This window comes from Neophocaena asiaeorientalis, unplaced genomic scaffold (genome assembly GCF_003031525.2).
Source record: "Neophocaena asiaeorientalis asiaeorientalis breed wild unplaced genomic scaffold, Neophocaena_asiaeorientalis_V1.1 scaffold47, whole genome shotgun sequence".
Taxonomy (NCBI): Eukaryota; Metazoa; Chordata; class Mammalia; order Artiodactyla; family Phocoenidae; genus Neophocaena; species Neophocaena asiaeorientalis.
Window position 1 is genome coordinate 973,845 of NW_020175399.1, and position 20,064 is coordinate 993,908.

Here is a 20,064-nt window from a genome sequence, read left to right on the forward strand (position 1 = left end):
AGACTAGGGCCTTGGGGCTACTGGGGGAGTGACTGAGGGGGCAGCAGACCTTGGGTGGGAGAGCCTGGGGCCAGGCAGCAGGACAGAGTAATTAGTCTCAGTGGAAAGAGATGAGGAGGCTGGCAGCTTGAGGATGTCTGCACTGAGTCAGGGGAGAAACAATAGCCAAGAGCTGGGTGGTAAACCACCCTCTTGCAAAGGAAACCAGTCTCCTCCACCCCTCTCCTGTTCAGTGTATGGCCATAGGGAGATGGACTTTATTTGTACTTTTTGGGTTGCTGAGGGTGGAAGGGCAGTAGGTGGGACCAGCTGTCCATGGCCAAGGCCACATGGTCTGGAGTGCTTGGGAAGAGAGAACCCCAGAAGTATGTGTTGGTTGGGAGTGAGAGTAATTGTGAAAAGATGGGCTATGCTAAAATTCAGACATGGCTCAGATTTCTTTTTGCTTGGAGCTGGTTCTGCCAACACCCTTTTGGAAATGGGTTCACTATATAGTTGTTGAATGAAGTGTGCAAGTCATGTTCCCCTGCTTGTGTTGGTTTCTTCATCTGCAAAATGAGGAGTTTGGACTGGACTGGAAGTCGACCTGAGTTCAAGGTTTCAGCCTGCTCTGTCACTGACAAACTGTGTGAGCCTGCTGCAGTGCCTTATATACAGGCCTCAGTGTCCTCACTTAAATTCAATGCAGAGTATGGACAAGGGAGACTGTAAGGTTACTCCCAGCTTTGTCATTGTTATAGGTCTCTCTTCTGTATCACCCTCAATTCCAGGCTGCTGCCTGGCTGTATAACCCAGCTATACTAGCCCATTCAAGTTCCCCCATCAATTACAAGGGAGAAGAAAAGGAGTACAGACCCTGGCATAAATTTGATTTGAAATGAGATTTCAGTTCTGAAACTAAAATTCCTGCTGTTAACCAGGTTAAGACTATTTCACCCATGTAGGCAACATACACACCAAAGCTGGATTTTTAGATCTGTTTATTTTGTTCCAAACCTTCTGAGGATTTAAATGTCCCAGATCTCAAGCTCCCAAATTTTGTTCGTTCTCCTTGATTTAACTGTGGTGCATAAGAGGCTGCATCTTACCCTAAATATTAATACTGTGCTGCTTTTGCCAACCAACGTTCTCTCCAAAAGTGCACAAGCACGCACATGCACGTGTACATGTGTGGAAGAAGTAAACTGACACCTTGCCACGTTATGTGACACCTGATAGGGCAGATTTGGGACCTGTGAATGTCTTTCCTTCATCTGGAGAGAAGTGGGTAGCACCCTGATTCTTAAGAGCTATCCATACCATAAGCAACAAAGGAGGCCCTGCAGAACTGCCCTCAGGTGACTTGGTGGGAGTGGGCAGGGAGCAATGGAAGCAGGGGCTTTGTTGCTCCAACATTTTCAATGGCCTCTTCTGGGACTTAAAGAGCTCCTGGGGCCCAGCTCCTCCTGTTCCACTGCTGTTTGGGATAACAGGATCATAATTAGGCAGGCCCCTTCCTATTCACAGAGCCAAGAACCAGTGGGTTTTCCTTTGGGGAATTGATAAGAGCTGGACTGGGACCAAGGGAGGGGGCTTCAGACTTTGGCCTTGAATGAAGCCATCAGAGGCCAACCATGCCCCAGCTGCCTGTTCGTAACGGAAAAACTCATGGGTGGGGACCACTGTCTTCTCTGGAGATCCTCAGGGGCGATCTCATCCTCCTGGCCCTGGGATGGCCCTGGCTCGGGGTGGCAAGTCACTGTTAGCTCTAGGTGACAGCCAGGGATGCCTGGTAAGAAGATGATGAAAGGTTAGGGTAATAGGAGCACAGCAGAAAAAGACACAGAATAGGGAGAAATACAAAGAGGCTGAGTGAGAGAGGCTGAGCTCCTAATAAGGTGAGTTGTGATGGCTGGACACGGCGTGGCTGGAAATGATCTTCAGCAAGAGTGCTTCCCAGAGCTTAGGCATAGGGAAACATCTGGTACCTACTTCAGAGGGATGAAGATGGTCCAGAGTCTACCCTTCCTGGCACCTTTAATGCCCACTAAGTAGAGTGGTCCAGGATGCCCAGCATGGGGGACACATTAGGTAATAAAGGCTAGGATGGTTTCCTCTTCCTAGAAGTTTTCCAACCCTATGTGCAGCTGCTGCCTCTACCTTTGGGGGATCCAGGTTGGGAATGGGATTTTCCCTCAAACAGTTCCTTTTCTGGCCTGGCCCAGGTGGAAATGTTGACCCGTCATGAATAATGAGAGATGGAGTTGGTCCTTCCCCAGGTCCATAACTATTGCTCCTCCCCCCACCATGCCATTCCCCCTGTCATCAGTCTTCCTCTGCCTGCTGAGAATGAAAGGAATTTCTTCACATTTTGACAGGTGGATATAAGGATTGGGAGCTGGGACAGCCTGCAGGTTAATGCATTGTCCTGGAAAATCTGTAAAAAATCAGTGAGTGGAATTTTATGGTGTTTAAGGTCCCTTTCCTATGTGATATTCTATTATTCCACTATAGGATTATAGCAGCTTGAGCCAAAAAATGAGATGTGGCTCAGCCTGAGATGAGTGGAATTGATGCTAGTGTTAGGGGCGGGCTGGGCCAAGGTGAGGCTGATTGGCCCAAGCTCTGGGTCCCTCCTTTCTTCAAGCACCCACGAGTCTATATGACAGTCATAAAAAGAAATAGAGGGGGAGAAGAGGCAGGAGAGGAAAAAAAGGAGGAAGGAAAGAAGAAAGCAGACTGTTAACCAACCATATGATGGGGAGACTCTCTGTACACTTGTAAAATGATGTCACCCATACCTCTTGGGAAGCCATAGCCCTCAGAGACTCTGAGGCTAAACAAGGCTCCTCATCTCATTTTACCTCTATGCCCTTTCCCTTGCACCCCCCGATGGTTCCTAAGGACAGATGGCAAGGAACTCCTCAGCACACAGGCTTGGATCTTCCCACCAGGCTCCTGGGGACACAGTAGCACCTTTGGCAGTTGCTTTTAGTGGGTGACTAACAAGCTGGGCCAGGAGTTCCCATCCTCCTCCTCCCCCAAGAGTTAGAAAGTATATGGAGAGGGTCCAAAGGCGAGGGGGTGATCCCAAGCTTTCCTAGATCCTGGGAGGACAGGACCCTGGCAAGTTTAAAGGCATTCACAGGGAGAATTTGGTTAATGAGTTTGGAACACCTGGAGCTTTGGTTCCAGGGGGATGGTCAGGTGGCTGAAATGCTGCATGTGCAGGTTTGGGAACAAGTGTGCTGGTGGCAAAAATGTAAATGCTGAGCAGGGCAGGGTGAAGGGAAAGGTTTGGGGAGGAGCACACGATGGCAAATATGAGGCATTAGATTGGTTCCTCAGGGGTGGGGGAGCCTGGCAGCAGCTCTCCATTGGGGTCTGGGTCAGGGGTCAACATCTTATCCTTGCTGGAATCCCTTTGCTCTTTCTTGAACATCCTTTGATGCATCAGAGGGACAAACAAGAGAATTACAGCTCCGACGATCGGGGGCACACCGGCAAAGTAGAAGGCCACATGATAGTCCCCAAAACAGTTGCGGAGGAGGCCTGAAAAGTCAACAGAGACAAGTCAAGCCCAGCTTTGCCCTCTTGTACAAAGGTGCTCTCTGCCTCTTCTAGGGGCCATCACAATGCCTATCCAGAGACTCTTGGCCTGTACTGCCTTGACCTGAGAGCCCCCTCAGTTTAAACACTCCTAGATGGAAGAAACAAAACCTCTATTACAAAGACAGGCTGCTCCTCTCTGAGGCACTGGGGTTGCAGGCTCTTGAGGTTATGAAAGAAGCAAATGAAGCTTCTCAATTTCTCCATTTCTGACTTTCATGAAGCTACAGCTAACTTCTAGTCACTCCAAGGTATGGAGTTAGGAGGGAAGCTACTCTAAAAGAACTCCACAGAAGATGACCAAGACTTGTTTTGGTTCACAGTGATATACCCTTCCACCCCCAGCTTGGGCTAGAGTGTTCTTGTGGAACAATTCAGCCAAGTTCCTATTTTCCCTTTCTTTGAAGTGCCCATATGCCCTAAGAGGAGGCTGTATGTGTATCCTTCCTTCTAGTTACAGATATGGTTGTCCCCTCTGGGTTCCTCTAGGTTGCCAATACGGTAAATGTGTTTGGCATGGGATACAGGGCCTTCCCTGCTCACCTCCAGAAGCTAATGTGGGACACCTCATAGGGAGGATGAGCCCAGAAACACTACTGAAGAAAGGCAAGTAGGCCCTGAGGCTGCTTAGGAGGTAAGCAAAATGGAAAGAGATATGGATTCTGGGATCCACCTTTGGGATCAGGAGTTGGGTAGAGGCTCCCCTCCCCCAGTGGACAGTGTGGCTGTTGAACAAGGGCCTGAGTAGAAGGTTTTGTCACTGTAACACAGCATGACCAGTGCCCTCACAACACCTTGCACAGAATTGGTATTCAAGGAATACTTGTTGAGCTAGCCCAGTTGGCCAGCCTAGGAGACTCTAGCCCATGAATCAATATTTGCAATAAATCTTAAAGAAAGGAAATGATGTTCTCTTCTTATTAGTTTTCCTTGTTTCCTAAGTTCTCTGGGGTACCAACAATGTCCTTCTTGGAAGTGGACAGAGAAATTCAGAGTGCTGAAAGATAGCAAGCCAACACTTTGCCTGTTGCCTGCAGGAAGTGAGCCTCATTGGTCCAGTCCTGGGTTGTGTTCTTAATCAAATCTTTTCTACAGGCTCAGTTCAGAAGCTGGTAGAGGAGGAGGGGGTATCTCTAAGTCTTAATAAAACCAGGGCCCACTTTCTCTTCTCTTCCTGCTCAACTACCTTCCAAATAATTACTTGCCTGTAAAGAGAGAGAGAGAAGATTCTGGATCAATAGAATGGTCAGGAAGGCCAAACCCATTTCTCTCTCTACCGTCCCAGAATCAGCCATGCTGTCTACAATAAAACCCCACAGCAACAGATATACAGCCATGAAAAGCCCATCCCCCCCAAATGAATCCATGCACATATACTGTCCTTAGTCTCTTTCACCAGTGGTGGTAAGGGGTTTCATGCACTCTGATGAGGCTGCTTAAATAGGAAAGAAGGAGAAAAGGGACTTTAAGCAGAGGTGCTTAGGAGATCTAGGTCCCAAGGAAGACAGGACTCCCCCACTCATGCCCTCCCTGCAATATTAACCTCACCTGCAATGGGGGGTCCGGCAATCATCGGCAGGGCCATCATGCCCAGGAGGTAGCCAATGGCCTGTGAGGCCTGCATTGGGCCCACCAGCTCAAATGCGATGGGGGCCATGATGGTGATGAAGAAGCCATCACACAGGCCCAAGAAGAGGCAGACAACGATGAGGCCCCCGAAGCCCCGGCAGAGGGGAATCATCATGGACATCAGGCCCAGGAGCAGGAAGGAGATGACCTAAAGGAGCAACAGCCTGAGGTCATGTTGTGCTTGCCTGCCAAGACCACATAGTAAATCACATCTCCTTTCTCAGGGCCTCGTTTCTACGTCTGTAAAATGGGGCAAGGGGATATCAACAGAGAGCCCAGTGGACTAGTTACTTAGGCCCCTTCTAAGTCCTGCTTAGAAGGACTTAGGATTTAAAGATTTTAAGAGAGCCCCTATTTAGCTTTGATTCTGTCAAGACTTTTAAAAGAGGAGGCATTGCTCCTGTCCTCAAGAAGTTGTCTTTTAATTGGATTCTGAGATAAAGGGAATTGCTGTTGCTGCTTTCTGATCCTGTGTTTGTCTGCCCCAGGCAACAGGGTCTGGGATCAGACCATGCTGGTATTTTCAGATCCATGTTAGATATGGGAAGAGGAAGGGGAGGAAGTGAGGATGACTTGAATAATTGAATAATGATTAGATGGGGGCATGAATGGAAGGCACAGCTTCCTGAAATGAGGAGGGAGCCAGTCCCCATTTTTGTGGGAGACTGATTTTAGAAAACACCTTGGTATGAAGGAGGCCATTGGGAGGTTCACCCAGATTCCTTAGGCTTTAGGGCATGGGACACACCACCCATCTCAGACACTCAGACGTTATGGCTCTGGGGGCTTCTGGGCTTGTCTGGGCACCCTGCGAAGGCAACAAAGGGGGCTCTAAGGAGAACCAAGACACTAGGAAGAGGTCTAGGGTGCCTGAAGCCAGTCCAGGGGGCACTGACTAGCCACTGGGCTTTCTTTGGGCTGAGCAAAATTACTCTGAAGTAAAGAAGCGGCCTTTCCAGAGGCTGGTTTTTCCCTCTCAATAGAGATAAGGGCCACTGGACACACAGCTGGCCTTTGGATGAAAGTCATCTGCAACCTGTGTCCGTGAGCCAGACTGAAGACCTGGGCTCCACCCACTGTAGCCAGCAGAGCCAGGTTGTCCCAGGGTCAGGGCTAAGGCCTGATCTGTTAACCAAGGCCTTGACAGGATCCAGGATTTTCTAATAGTTCACACAAGCAGGCTGACTTATCCAGGAAGCGTAAGTCACCACATCACCACGTGGAAGGCAGGTAGGAGGGTCAAGGCTGTTTCAAGCACTAAAGATTTTCTGTGTTGTTGCTGCCAATGGGTTTGTTAGGCTAATTGGTTGGATTTTGCAGAGGATAAGAAATGTCCTGGTCATGCCATCTGAGGAAATCTCTTTGTTGAGGGACTTTTGAACTTTGCCCAAGATGTTTTGGGATAGCTAGGCAGAATCTAGGAATAAGAACCCAGATATCCCAGTTTCTCCTCTAGGAGATTCATGTACAACTGTAAGATAAAACCAGACCCACTTATCAACCAAGTCATAATGGTATGGCAATTAAGGAGTTAATACCATTATATAATACAAAGGACCCCATTAACTGATTTCAATTGGCTGTAATTACTACCTACTGTATCTAGCTGCCTCTTAACATCCTCCACAAGGCCTTGCCAAGGTTCAGAAATTAAAAATCCCTCTTGGAACTGAGAATCAGGCCTCAAGAACTGGCCAAAAGTGAGGTTGTCCTGCAGGTTGTCACCACTTCCTTACCAACAGACTGTCCAGGGCCTTGATACCAGACACATGTGCCTGTCTTTGTCAGTAGTAGGAACCACAAAGTTTAGTGGATGGCTCTTCAGAACCTGAAGCTGCGTACACTCCTTTTCTCTCCCAGACCAGTACTCCTGCATCTGACCCAGGGAGAAAGGGAGGCAAATTCTTGTGATGGAGTATCTTGAGTAGCTCAAGAGAAAGAAGTTCATTCATTGTTTTGTGCTTTCAGCCTGAGACACTTACCAGCACAATGAGTTTGAACAAATCACTTTCCCTCTCTGGGCCTCAGTTCCTCAGTTTGTAAAATGGAGAATTTGGACTACAAGTTGATGAAGATATGTTTCAGCTAAAAAGTTCCAAGATTATTTTATATTATTCTAAGTGGTAAAACTGGGTCAAGTAAGAGTGGAAAAGGGGAGAGATTGTTGGGTGGGTAGGGGAAATGTTAAGCAGAAGCACTGGGCCATAAGCCTAGTTCTTCTTCTGACTAGCTAATGCCTCTGCCTCTCTTGGAACTCCCTCTGCACAATACAAAGCAAAAACTGCTTGGGCCCTACCTTTCTCCTAGGGACTACAGTGAGAAATGAGCTATATGGCTAGGCAAGGGCTTCTGCCTTTCCTCAAGATAAAGCACTGGCCCAATACTAGCTTACCCTGATCTCCAGCACTCTTTGGCATCTTGGAGTTGCTGATATTGACAGGGAAGACCCACAGGGGTGCCATGTGGAAGAGGCTGGGAAAGCCACACACAGTCCTATGCAAAAAGCCACCCAGGTAAGGTCTTGCTGATATTGGCACAGGAATTTAAAATTTTATAATTGGTTTATCTCAATCACAGCCTTTTGGTTTGACCTTGGTCTAGTCACTTATGTCTGGGACTTGGTTCTGCCATCCATCACTTAGTGTAAAGTGGAATATGAGAAGAGTGCTACATAGGAGTTCAGCTCTGCCATGACTGTCTGAGTCTTTCCCTCAGTTTCTCCATCAGTGTAATGAGAGGTTGGACTGGATGGACCATAATGGCACCCTGAGCTCTGACAAAGCAGATTCACTAGCTCTTGCAAGTCTAACACAAAGTTAAACACAACAGGAAACCTTAATCATATCCTCATCCAAGACATACGAGGATATTTAGGAAAACACTTGGGGCTATCAGAAGACAGAGAAATCCCTGCTGTGTGTATAGTCAGAGCCCCTTGGAAGTTCTTTTAGGACTTCTCCAGGATAGTCAGAACTCAACCACATTCCTGATGGACTGTGACCCACATGTTTTCTGGGGCTGCTGTTATCCCTTCACAGGGTTCCACACTTGGGCACCTTCTGGTAAACCCAACTGCTGTAGCAAAAAGCATGAGCCAGGTCAGAAAGATAATATTGTTGCCCAGTAGACAAAGACAGACAGCTTGAGCAATAGTCTGTATTCAAGCCAGACCAGAGCCCAGGTCACACAAAAAGTGGCCTCTTGAGCATCCACATGGCTACTGCCCACAATATGAGGCTACCTGTGTCACTGTGAGAAGGATTAAAACTTCGCATGGCTATAACACTTTTTATTTCTCAAAGCCTGGTCACACCTGTATTCCTTTTGATCCTCACCTGCAAGGTGAGATAGGAAAGGCAAGGATTATTCTCATTGCACGAAAGAGGAAAGTGAGGTGTAGAGAGGGCAAGTGAGGTCTGGCCTTTTCTGGCAATTTTTTTGTGCCCGTCAAGAGGATGGCATTTGAGAGCCAGTGTTTGGTGCCAAGTAGCTCTGGAGGTATAAGAAGTGATGGGTCTGGGCCTAGAGGAGAGAGATACTGGGCCACAGAGTACTGCAGATGCTCAAGACCCTCCAAGAGAGTATAAGGTAGCAATGAGTTCAGTCTTCAATGGGGGCAGCATCTAACTCCTGGCTTCAGTTTCCCTCTTTCAGATGGGAGAGCCTTTATTAATAAACATTTTCTTTGAAAGTATTCTTAGAGGTTCTATTTACACTGACAGCTTTCACTACATCCTCACTCCATTTTGATGAAGGAGGCAGAACAAGGATGATGATCTTCACTTGAAAGCAAGGGAAACGGAGGCTTAGAGAATTTGATTGACTTTCCCATGTCACATAGCAAGCTGGTGTCAGAGCTGGGGCCCAGGCCACAGCAGTTATACATCCTACCATTGTATCCCAAAGGCTGGATAACCTAGCATCTGTGGCAGGCTGTTTTCCCCACAGTAGACAGGGTGGTCACACTCACCTGCAAGTAGATCTTCTTAAGTCCAGGAATGGAGTCACTGACACGGCCTGACACAAGGCGCCCAAGGCCTGAGGTAGCTCCAATACACACCAAGAGCACCCAGGTCTGCTTGATTTCCAAGAATTCCTCTTCCACATACTTCATCTGTAAAGCATAGCACCAGGCCCACAGGATAAGAGGAAGAAGAAGAGCTGGCTGGTTAATTGTGGGCATACCCAGAATCCTCTACTGCTTACTTCCCTGGACCATGGCAAGAGTTCCTTCTCTTGCAGCTCCCTCCTTTATAGCCTTAGCTCCAGAACAAGCTCTCTGGCTGTTTCTAACAGCTTAAAAGGCTGCATATCCCTTGGCTCTCTGGATTCTGGGTTTCTGAGCAACAGCTGAGGGCAGTGGGTATCTCTAAGCCCCTTCCAAGCCTTGGCAGGACAGAATACAGCCTTAACAACTGAAAAAAGTCCAAGGGTTCCCCTATTATCTCCTCATTCCCTGACCCAGAACTGACAGCCTAGGGTAACAGCAGGTCACCAAGGGAGAATGATCCACTAACTTCCAGGTAATATTCCAAAAGTGTGCTTTAAGAAACACAAGGTCTGTGGAAGATAACAGTTGGACTACAACCAACAAATCTTTGGCCATGTAAGTTGGGTGTATGGTGGTTAAACAAAGCTTAATTGATTTCTTTACAGCAGGATTTTTGGTACCTTTAAAAGATTGCTACACATTATGAAGCTAGAGAAATCTAGTATGTGTTATTTCTTAAACAAAATTACTTGACCCCAAAGACTAGCATTCCATAAGACACACTCTTAGAAAACTCTATCATTGAGGGACTTCCCTGGTGGTCAGTGATTAAGACTCCATGCTCCCAATGCAGGGGCCTGGTGATCCCTGGCTGGGGAACTAAGATCCTACATACCACAACTAAGCCAGCGTGCTGCAACTACTGAGCCCGTATGCTCTAGAGCCTGCATGCTGCAACTAGAGAGCCCAAGCACTGCAACCACTGAGCCAACATGCTGTGACTACTGAGCCCATGTGCTGCAGCTAGAGAAGCCCACACGCCACAACGAAGAGACAAGGCACTGCAACGAAGACCCAGCACTGCCAAATAAATATAAAAAAAAAAAAAGAAAAGAAAACCCTATCATTGGGTCATCTGAGGCAGCCTCCTGTATCCCAGTGATGCTTATCTTCTCCTGAAAATCCATCTAGATTTATCAGTGGGGGAAACCATAGGCATGGGCCTCCCCGTGAGGAACTTCCCCCATTTCCCATTGAGGTCTTCCCTCAGCCCGTGCTCTTTCCTACTCTGGGTCTCTCCAACCACTGTTTTGTCTTTCTCCAAAGGTTCCAGGTCTGCCCTTTCAATGTCTTCTGCTCCTACCCTCTGGACTTCAGGCAAGTTAAGGGCAACTTCTTGGGGTCAGGTAGGGTGGACCCACCCTGGTATTCCTCACCAAGTGTACATAGGGAACGAAGTAGCCAAGGGCAGCAGCAGCGATCCCGAAGGCCCAGATGCGGTAGGTACGTTGGCGGAACACTCGCATGTTGAAGTACTTCCTGAGCTGAGCCAGAAAGCGTTGGCACAGGGTGTGGACACCTCTCTTGCTTGGGGTGTCCTGCGAGCTGGGCAGGAGGGGTCGGTAGGTGAGTGAAAGCAGCGTAAGAATAAACATAAAGGTACTCAGCACCTGGAAGGTTTGGGCGAGCTTGATCTTAGCCCCCAGCGTTTTGATGAGGAGGGGGAAGGATATGGAGAAGATGCTACTCCCAGCAGACACCACACCATTGGCCAGACCCAGACGGCGTTGGAAGTAATGGCCCAGGATGACGAGAGATGGCTGAAAGGCGAAGGAACAGCCACAACCAAAGAGAATCCCGTAGGTGAAGTAACGCAGGCTTAGTGAGCTGTGGGAGAGACACCAAGAGCTATCCTCAGAAGCCTGACCAGCAATCCACCTGCCCTTCCCCCCTCACCCTCCTGAGATCTGCATACCCCCACCCTTAACCCATGGCCCCAGTTACTACTGACCCTCAGAATAGACAAGGAATAGGACCTTCTGATCCCCATTTTGTAGATGGGGAGACAGAGGCTCAGAGAAGTAATTTACCCAAGGTAGCATAACTGGGGATCAGCAAAGCTTGGACTTGAATCTAAGTCTGTGTGACTCTAGTTTGAATCATAGTACCCCATCAGAGAGTACTGTTCAAAAGAAAGCCAAAACTAGCCTATGCAAAGTCTGGATGAGGGGCTACAAAGAGTAAGTCAGTGCCTTAGAGAGAATAGTTACACCTACTGCTCACCTAGACACCATGGTTGGGCTGGTAACCAAAGCTTTATCCCAAGTAACAAGAAAGTTCTGCAAGGAGCCAAGATTCTAGAAGGTTGAGACCCTCCATAGGACTCTTCAGTGTCTTTCTTCATGCTCAGGGCCCTTAATATTTTACAGAATGGTTGATGGTATTCTGAGAGACACCCCCTCTCCAACCATGCCCATGGTCTGGATGTCCCAAGACACTTTACTCCAGGCCCTAGAAAATTTCCATGGGGATCCTAAAGTAAGGAGTTTCTATAACTTCCAAAGCCTGGCTCCTGTTGCTGGACATGATATGGACTAGCTTCCCAGAGTAGCTTGGCTGCTTGATGGGAACTGGAAACTCAAAGAAGTTGTGGGCCTGGCCAAGTAAGAGAGGCTCTGGCTTAAAACCCTTAGGCCTTGCTTTGACTATAAACTTCTATAACAGAAGGCAAAGTATCAGAAGGGAAAAGGCCATGGGAAGGTCAGCTTGGCTGGCCATTTGCCCTCAGATGATATTGGCACAAACTAGTGAAAAACTTTGTTTTCTTTTTGATGCCTCCACATATTTTGCAATACTTCTTATCTGACCACGTAATAACCTAATACTTTCCACGGTCGGGCAGTTCCTCTCCATAGATAGATCCAGTCCTCATACTAAAGGACTGGACCTATGCTGCAGAGATGAAGTGGTGCTAGTACTCATGATTGAAGACAGCTATCATCATCATTTCTTTCTATCTGCTTGCATTCATTGGATATGAGCAAGGGCTTTGGTTTCAAAAGGGTTGCCTCTACTTAGAACACATAGCTAAGCCAAGTGCTCCTCTTCTGTCAGATTCCTTGGGGCTTCCTCCCATTAGAATCTAAGTACCATTTGGGATTGACCTGGGCTGGGGGCCTTGTCTAAGGGAGAGGAGTTATGAAGGTCTGAGGGAGACCCTCAGGGAGGGGGCCAGTGGGAGCAAAGCATGGGATTCAGTTCAGGGAGCTGTGTGGTGGATCTATTTCTAGCTGGGCCCAAAGGCAGGAGGCCCCTGAGCAGGCTTGCCAAGGCCTCCCCACCCCTGCCTGAACTTTGCCCCACCTCACACCATCCAAAGGAACTCAGAGCCCTGATTCAAGCAACAGGAAAGATGACTTGGAGTTCTAGCCACAAGCAGAACCATTTTTCCACTGGATGTGAAGCCATCCAGAAAGTTTCTTGGCTTTGAAGATGTTCTTGCAGAAAGGGCAAAGGGGGTGGGGGAGGAGCTTAGGGGCTGGAGAACAGAACGCCTACTCCAATGTGCCTAAAGAAGAATGCCAGGAGAAAGCACATCTGAGCTCCTTCCCCTCCTGTAACTGAGCTCATGTGGATTGGAAGGAAAATGGGATCCGTATGTTGCTAATTTGTTTACACTTTGCTCTGCTTGGCCTTAAAAAACAGGCCTCTGATGTGTAGCTCTGAGACTGGAGCCGCTTCTGAGGCCTAGCTCCTTCCCACAAGGAGCCAGACACGAGCTTGCTGAGGGCAAATGAGGCCGACCACCAGAGGGGTCCTGAAAGGGTTTGGAGCTGCTGACCTGGGAAGACTGAGCAGATTACAGACAGGATATGGTTTTCCCTGCCTCTGTCTCAGTTGGATGGGACCAAGCCAAGAAACCATTGCAGGCCAGATCCAAGCTCTGTTGGAGGGTGGGCTGGGCAGCCGGAAATGCTCAAGTCATAAAGAAAGCTGGCTCAACCTCACAAGGCCCAGTTGTAGCAGAACACAATTATCATCCTCTGCTGTGAGTGGAACCTTAGGCCTGGAGAGCATAACCATGGTCCTTCTCTGGGGAGCCAAGCTCAGAAAGCAAGTCTCTGATAAGCTAGCCACGTCTCCAGGCTGGCATTCTCCTACACCAGCCCAGGCAGATTGGAAGTAGGAGGTACCATAACTCCCAAAGTGTCTTTGGCAGAAAGTCATTGGAGTTCTTTAGGAATCCCATATTCCTCAGGCTGTGGTGGAGGGTTTTTACTTCTCTCCTCCCCTACAGACATGCTTCTGGAGAGCTGGCAGAAAGAAAGCAGAAAATGAACTTGTAGCCTGCTCCTTGCCTGACACTACCAGTTTCTGCCAGTGGGACCTATGGGACCAGATTTTGAGTTTACCTAGCTTAGGCCTAGTTGGGTAGCTGGGTGCTGGGTCTGTATCTCAGTGAGGGAGGCTGCTAAACATCCCTTCTCACACCCAAGACATGAATCTTTATCTGTTCCAAATCATCCATGCATTGCTATCCAGAAATGGAAAAGGACCAGAAATGCTAAACAGCCTTGGGCTCAGCTGACCTCTTTTTCAGCATAAGATTACCTTAGGAATCCTGTAATGGTAGGTGTTCACATGGGCTTACTCCAGAAGTTCATTTCCAGGAGGGCAGTTGAGGTCATGAGATGTGTGGCATATTGAAGGGAAATAGAATGGCAGAGCTGGAAGACACCTGAAAAGACCTGATCTAATCTCCTCATGTTACAGTATAAAAATTGAGGCCCAAAGAGGCGAATGGTACTCATGAATTGTTCCATTGCCATTCAGTGGCCAAAACTTGACTTGGGCCCAACAGTATGAATGCCCAAGCTTTGGCTCCTCCCACCACTTTGGAACTCTTGGATCCTCTTTGGGTATATTCCCTACCAATGTGTCCTGGGGACCCTACCAAGATGAGTCCCATTGGACAATAATTCCTGGGAGCAGGGTCTTGAGGACCCTACATGGAAAGGGCCACGGGGGATTCTACAATGAGAAGAGTGTCTAGTTGAGGCCCAGAAAGAAGCCAACCCTCAGCCTTGGGCAAATGGTCGGCAACTCCTAGCCTTACCTGGTGAAGGAGCTGGTATGGAGGCCAATGAAAGCGACGGCAGCCCCTGCAGTTGCTGTGATTCGGCAGCCCAATCGATCAGTGAATATACTCACAATGGGAGAACAGAAGAAGATCATGCCCATTGAGAGGGCTCCTACCCATGCTGCAGAGAAAAGAAGCACAAAGACACCTTAGTTTAATGTGTTACCTGGTGGTGCGGCTGGTATCTCAGATCTTCTCTGGCCTTTCACTGGGGGCATTGCCTTGGTCTGCACTGCCAGCCTGCTAGTCCCTGATGGTCAGTGAGGTTAGGCAATTTTCAAAGTGCCTGTAACAAAGCAATGTGAGAACCAGGAGTCTAGTTCATAAGTATACCCAGAACTTCAAAGCTGGGGCAGGGAGCCTTTAGAGATCAAGTCTGTGATGGAGACTTCTAGCTAGCTACCACACAGCTACACTACATTTCTTAGCCTGTTCAGCTTTTTGGCTTGACCATGTGACTGAATTCTGACCAATAGCATGTGGGTAAAAAAGACTAATACCACTTCCAGGCCTGGACCATAAAAAGACTACCATGATGTTTCTGCTTACTTGGGAGCTATAACGGCAGAGTGACCTTGGAAGCCATGTATTAAGACTGGCAGAACTGCCATCAGTTCTGTCTGGGTCTGTGAATGGAGTGAAGTTCCCCCTCTCTCTCCAATCTGGAACCCCTGCCCTGAATGTTACATAAGAAGTAAAGAAATGTCTTGTCCTTTAAGCTACTGAATTTTCTAGGGCTATTTGTTATAGCAGTTAAACAAACAAACTAAAACAAAGAGATTCCTCTACAACCGTTTTACTGATAAAGAAACAGCTCTAGAAATGTGAAGGGACTTACCAAAGATCACACAGCAAGTTAAGTGGAAGAGCTGGGACTCAAACCTAACTCTCCTTATTTCTAGTCCAATGTTCATTGTATTATATCTCTTACTGGGATGAATGAAGCTTCCCATCATTGGAGGTGTGCAAGCAGAGGTAGATATAAAACAGGAGATTCAAGCACTGTGGTCAGATTTGGACCAGCCAACAATTCAAGCTTCCTTCCAGGGATGCTAAGCCAGATTTATAGCCTTAGGCATTGGGCTACTTGGCTTCAGTGCCAAGGAACATGAGAATTAATTAAGCCTGCAGGAGCTTAGGTAAGACTTCTCTTGGTCATTGGAACAGTCCTGTGAAGATGCTAAGACTAAGGAGTAGGGAAGGCCACAGACAAAGGGCTCCTGGAATTGTACAGGGACACAGGGAAGGTTCAGGAGATACTCAAAGATTTATAAGGACACTATGCAAGAGGGTCATGTAACTCTCATGCTGAAATCCTTCATCAGAGCCAATGTTTGGCAAATCCCTGACTCCAAACTCAAATAAGAAGAGTTTATTCTGTTTATAAAGGCTCTTAAGTGTCTGTAACAATCCTCAACAGGGAGGAAGAAATTTTCCCTTTTCCTTGGATTCTTCCAGCCCATTTCCCCTTGCTCAGCCCTCAGAAAGAAAGCCCAAACTTTTTTTGTTTGAAGGCTGTATCAAGTTTCATCATGGGCCTCTGTTTTCTAGGCTAAACAACTCTTAGTTTCATTAATATTTCTTCTTAGCTTTAATTTCTAAATCTGTATTACTTTGAGAGCTCTCCTCTTAACACGTTCCTAGTCTTCATCATCATCATCAAAAAGTATTCATTGAGTGTCACCTGAACAGGATGCCAGGCCAGCTTCTGGCTCTCTTCAATTGTGGAGCCCCAAATGGGCCAGAGGAGTGCAGTCTGAGGTTAGACTAGTCCACTGTCTGAGTCTCTTTCCTCAGTGCCTAATAGGTTGCTCAGATCTCCACTGGTAATCTTTGCTTTGCTGTGGGTGCCATCTTGAGTCTTAGCTGGCTGGCTCCAACAGTACTGGCCTGAGACCGCAGGACACCCTAACTCTCATCACAATTTTACCTTATACCTTTCAATTTCACCTCTTATCAGCTATGGGACCTTGAGCAAATTACACAGCACTTCTCTAATCCTCCGACTTCTCATCTGTAAAATGGGGATTAAAATTCTCCATGTGCCTTCCCCAAAGTTTTTTTTAATCTAAAGATTATCAGATGTGATCATATGTATGAGAGCTTTATAAATACCAATAGTCACACCGTACATAAAAATTAATACAAACGGATCATAGACTCAAATGTAAAACTTCTAGAAGAAAGTATAGGAGAAAATCTTTTTGAACTTTAGTTAGGCAAAGATTTCATAGATAATTACCAAAAGTGTGATCCATTAAAAACTTGATACATTAGACTTCATCAAAGTGTAAAACTTCTGTTCTTTGAAAAATACTGTTATGAAAATGAAAGGGCAAACCACAGATTGGGAAAAGTATTTACAATACACACATTGATAAAAGACTGGTATCCAGAGTACAAGTATGAGTTGACTCTCATAACTCAATAAGACAGCAAACAATCCAATTTAAAATACGGGCAAAAGATTTGAACAGACATTTTACACACAAACACAGGATGTGAATGGCAATTGAGCACATGAAAAGATGCTCAATATCATTAATCATTCAAGAAATCCTTATTAAAACCACAATGAGATACCCCTATATAACCACTAAAAAGGCTTTTTTTTTTAAAAAAAATGACAATACCTAGTACTGGTGAGGATATAGAGGAACTGGAAATCTCATACACTGTTGATGGGAATGTAAAATGGTATACCTGCTTTGGAAAACAGTTTGGCAGCTTCTTAAAAGTTAAACATACAGGGGGACTTCCCTGGTGGTCCAGTGGTAAAGAATCCATCTTACAATGCAGGAGACGCAGGTTCTATCCCTTGTTAGGGAACTAAGATCCCACATGCCGAGGAGCAACTAAGCCTACACGCCACAACTACTGAGCTCATACGCCCCAACTAGAGCCTGTGTGCTGCAAACTACAGAGCCCACATGCTCTGGAACCCGTGTGCCACAACTACAGAACCCATGCACCCTGGAGTCTGAGCGCCACAACTAGAGAAGAGAAAACCCACACGCCACAACTAGAGAGAAGCCCACACGCCACAATGAAGAGCCCGCCTGCCTCAACGAAGATCCCACGTGCCACAACTAAGACCCAATGCAGCCAAAAATAAATTTAAAAAAATAGTTAAACATACAATTACCATATGACCCTAAAATCATTCTCCTGGGTATTTACCCAAGATAAATGAAAAATTATATTCATACAAAAACCTGTACCTAGATGTTTTTGCAGATTTTTCATAACTGCCAAAACGTGGCAATAACTCAAATTGTACTTCAACTGGTGAATGGATAAATATGTGGATATACATTAAGACAATGGGATACAACTCTGCAATAAATAGGAATGAACTATTGATACAGGCAACAACTTGGACAATTCTCAAAGGCATTATGCTAAGTGAAAAGAAGCCAGACACAAATGATTACATTTATATGTAATTCTGAAAAGGCAAAACTGTGGGGTCAAACAGATCAGTGCATGCCAAGAGGAAGGGTGAGGGGAAATGACTCATTGTAGATGATCATGAGGGAACTTTTTGGAGTAATGAAATGTTATATATTTTGACTGTAAGTGGTGATATTCTTTTGTCAAAATTCATAGAACTGAGCATATAAAAAGGGTGAATATAAAAAAAAAAGGGTGAATATTACCATATGTAAATTATACCTCAATAAATCTGTTATAAAAAAAGAAGAGGGGGCAGGGAAGCAGGAAGTACCAGTGTGAGATCTCATTTATGATGTATGTATTTTTATTCTGGCTGGATTTTCAAAAATTAAAAAATACTTAAATTCAGTAAATTATCTTACTGTCATGTTATCAACTACAACTCACCATTATTTGGCCCTTCTGAATTTCTAAAATACAATGAAAGCTGATGATTGGGCTTGAAAGTATCTTTTGCACAGTCAAAGAAAAATTAAATTATATTGGATATAGCTTTTTATGTTAATGACATGTATTCATCATTATGGTATCATACAGAACATTTTCACTGCCTTAAAAATACCAAGTTCCACCTATTCATTCCTCCTCCCCTCCCAACCTCTGGCAACCACTGATCTTTTTACTGTCTCCATAGTTTTGCCTTTTCCACAATGTTATATAGTTGGAATCATACAGTATGTAATCTTTTCAGATTAGCTTCTTTCACTTAGTAATATGCATTTAAGATTCCCCCATGTATTTTCATGACTTGAAAGCTCTTATTTTTCAGCACTGAATAATATTCCATTGTCTGGATGTACCACAGTTTATTTACTAACTCACCTACTGAAGGACATCTTGTTTGCTTCCACATTTTGGCAATTATGAATAAAGCTGCTATAAATATCTGTGTGCAAATTTTTGTGTGGACATAAGTTCTTGATACATTTGGTTAAACACTAAGGAGCATGATTGCTAAATTGTATGTTTAGTTTTGTAAGAAATTGCCAAACTTTCTTCCAATGTGGCTGTACCATTTTGCATTCCCAACAGTAGTGAGTGAGAGTTCTTGTTGCTCTACGTCCTTGCCAGCATTTGGTGGTGTTGGTGTTCCAGATTTTGGTCATTCTAATAAGTATGTAGTGGTATCTCACTGTTGTTTTCATTTGTATTTCCCTGGTGGCATATGGTGTTGTGTATCTTTTCATATGCTTATTTGTCATCTGTATATTTTCTTTGATGAGGTGTCTGTTAAGGTCTTTGGCCCATTTTTCAAATGGGTTGTTCATTTTCTCATTGTTGAGTTTAAGGAATTCTTTGTACATTTTGGATAACAGTCCTTTATCAGATATGTCTTTTGTCAATATTTTCTCCCAGTCTGTGGCTTATCTTCTCATTCTCTTGATATTGTCTTCTGCAGAGCAGAAGTTTTTAATTTTAATGAAATCCAACTTATCAATTAGTTCTTTCTTGGATCGTGACTTTGGTCTTGTACCTAAAATGTCATAATCATACCCAAGTTTTCCTAAGTTATTTTCTAGGAGTTTTAGAGTTTCATGTTTTATATTTAGGTCTGTGATCCATTCTGAGTTAATTTTTGATAAGGATGTAAGGTCTGTGTCTAGATTAATTTTTTTGCATGTGGATGTCCAGTTGTTCCAGCACCGTTTGTTGAAAAGATTATCTTTGTTCCATTGTATGGTCTTTGCTTCTTGTCAAAGATCAGTTGGCTATATTTATGTGGATCTATTTCTGGGCTTTCTATTCTGTTCCATTGATCTATTTGTCTATTCTTTCACCAATAACACATTGTCTTGAATATTGTAGCTTCATAGTAAGTCTTGAGGTCAAGTAGTGACAGTTCTCCAACTTTGTTCATCTCTTCCAATACTGTGTTGGCTATTTGGGGTCTTTTGCTTCTCCATGTAAACTTTAGAATCAGTTTATCGATATCCACAAAATAAATTGCTGAGATTTTGGTTGGGATTGCATTGAATCTATACATCAAGTTGGGAAGAACTGACATCCTGACAATATTGAGTCTTCCTGTGCATGAACATAGAATATCTCCATTTATTTAGTTCTTTGAATTTTAGTTCATCAAAATTTTGTAGTTTTCCTCATATAAATTTGTACATATTTTGTTAGGTTTATACATATGTATTTCATTTTTGGGTGTGCTAATGTAAATGGCATTCATTTTTAAAGTTTCAAATTCCTCTTGTTCATTGCTGGTTTATAGGAAAGCGATTCAGTTTTTTTTTTTTTTTTTTTTTTTTTT

General features: G+C 45.3%; 1 protein-coding gene across 1 annotated transcript in view; it reads right to left on the reverse strand.

Moving 5' to 3' along the window:
- Positions 1 to 963: 963 nt before the first annotated feature.
- Positions 964 to 20,064, reverse strand: part of SLC16A2 (solute carrier family 16 member 2) — a 112,537-nt gene continuing 93,436 nt past the window's right edge. The window contains exons 2-6 of the mRNA XM_024766428.1: positions 14,325 to 14,469; positions 10,645 to 11,095; positions 9,188 to 9,331; positions 5,137 to 5,365; positions 964 to 3,531 (exon numbers count right to left, since the gene is read on the reverse strand). Coding sequence (XP_024622196.1) covers positions 3,311 to 3,531; positions 5,137 to 5,365; positions 9,188 to 9,331; positions 10,645 to 11,095; positions 14,325 to 14,469 — 1,190 coding nt within the window. The 3' untranslated portion in view covers positions 964 to 3,310. The remainder of the gene's footprint in view (positions 3,532 to 5,136; positions 5,366 to 9,187; positions 9,332 to 10,644; positions 11,096 to 14,324; positions 14,470 to 20,064) is intronic.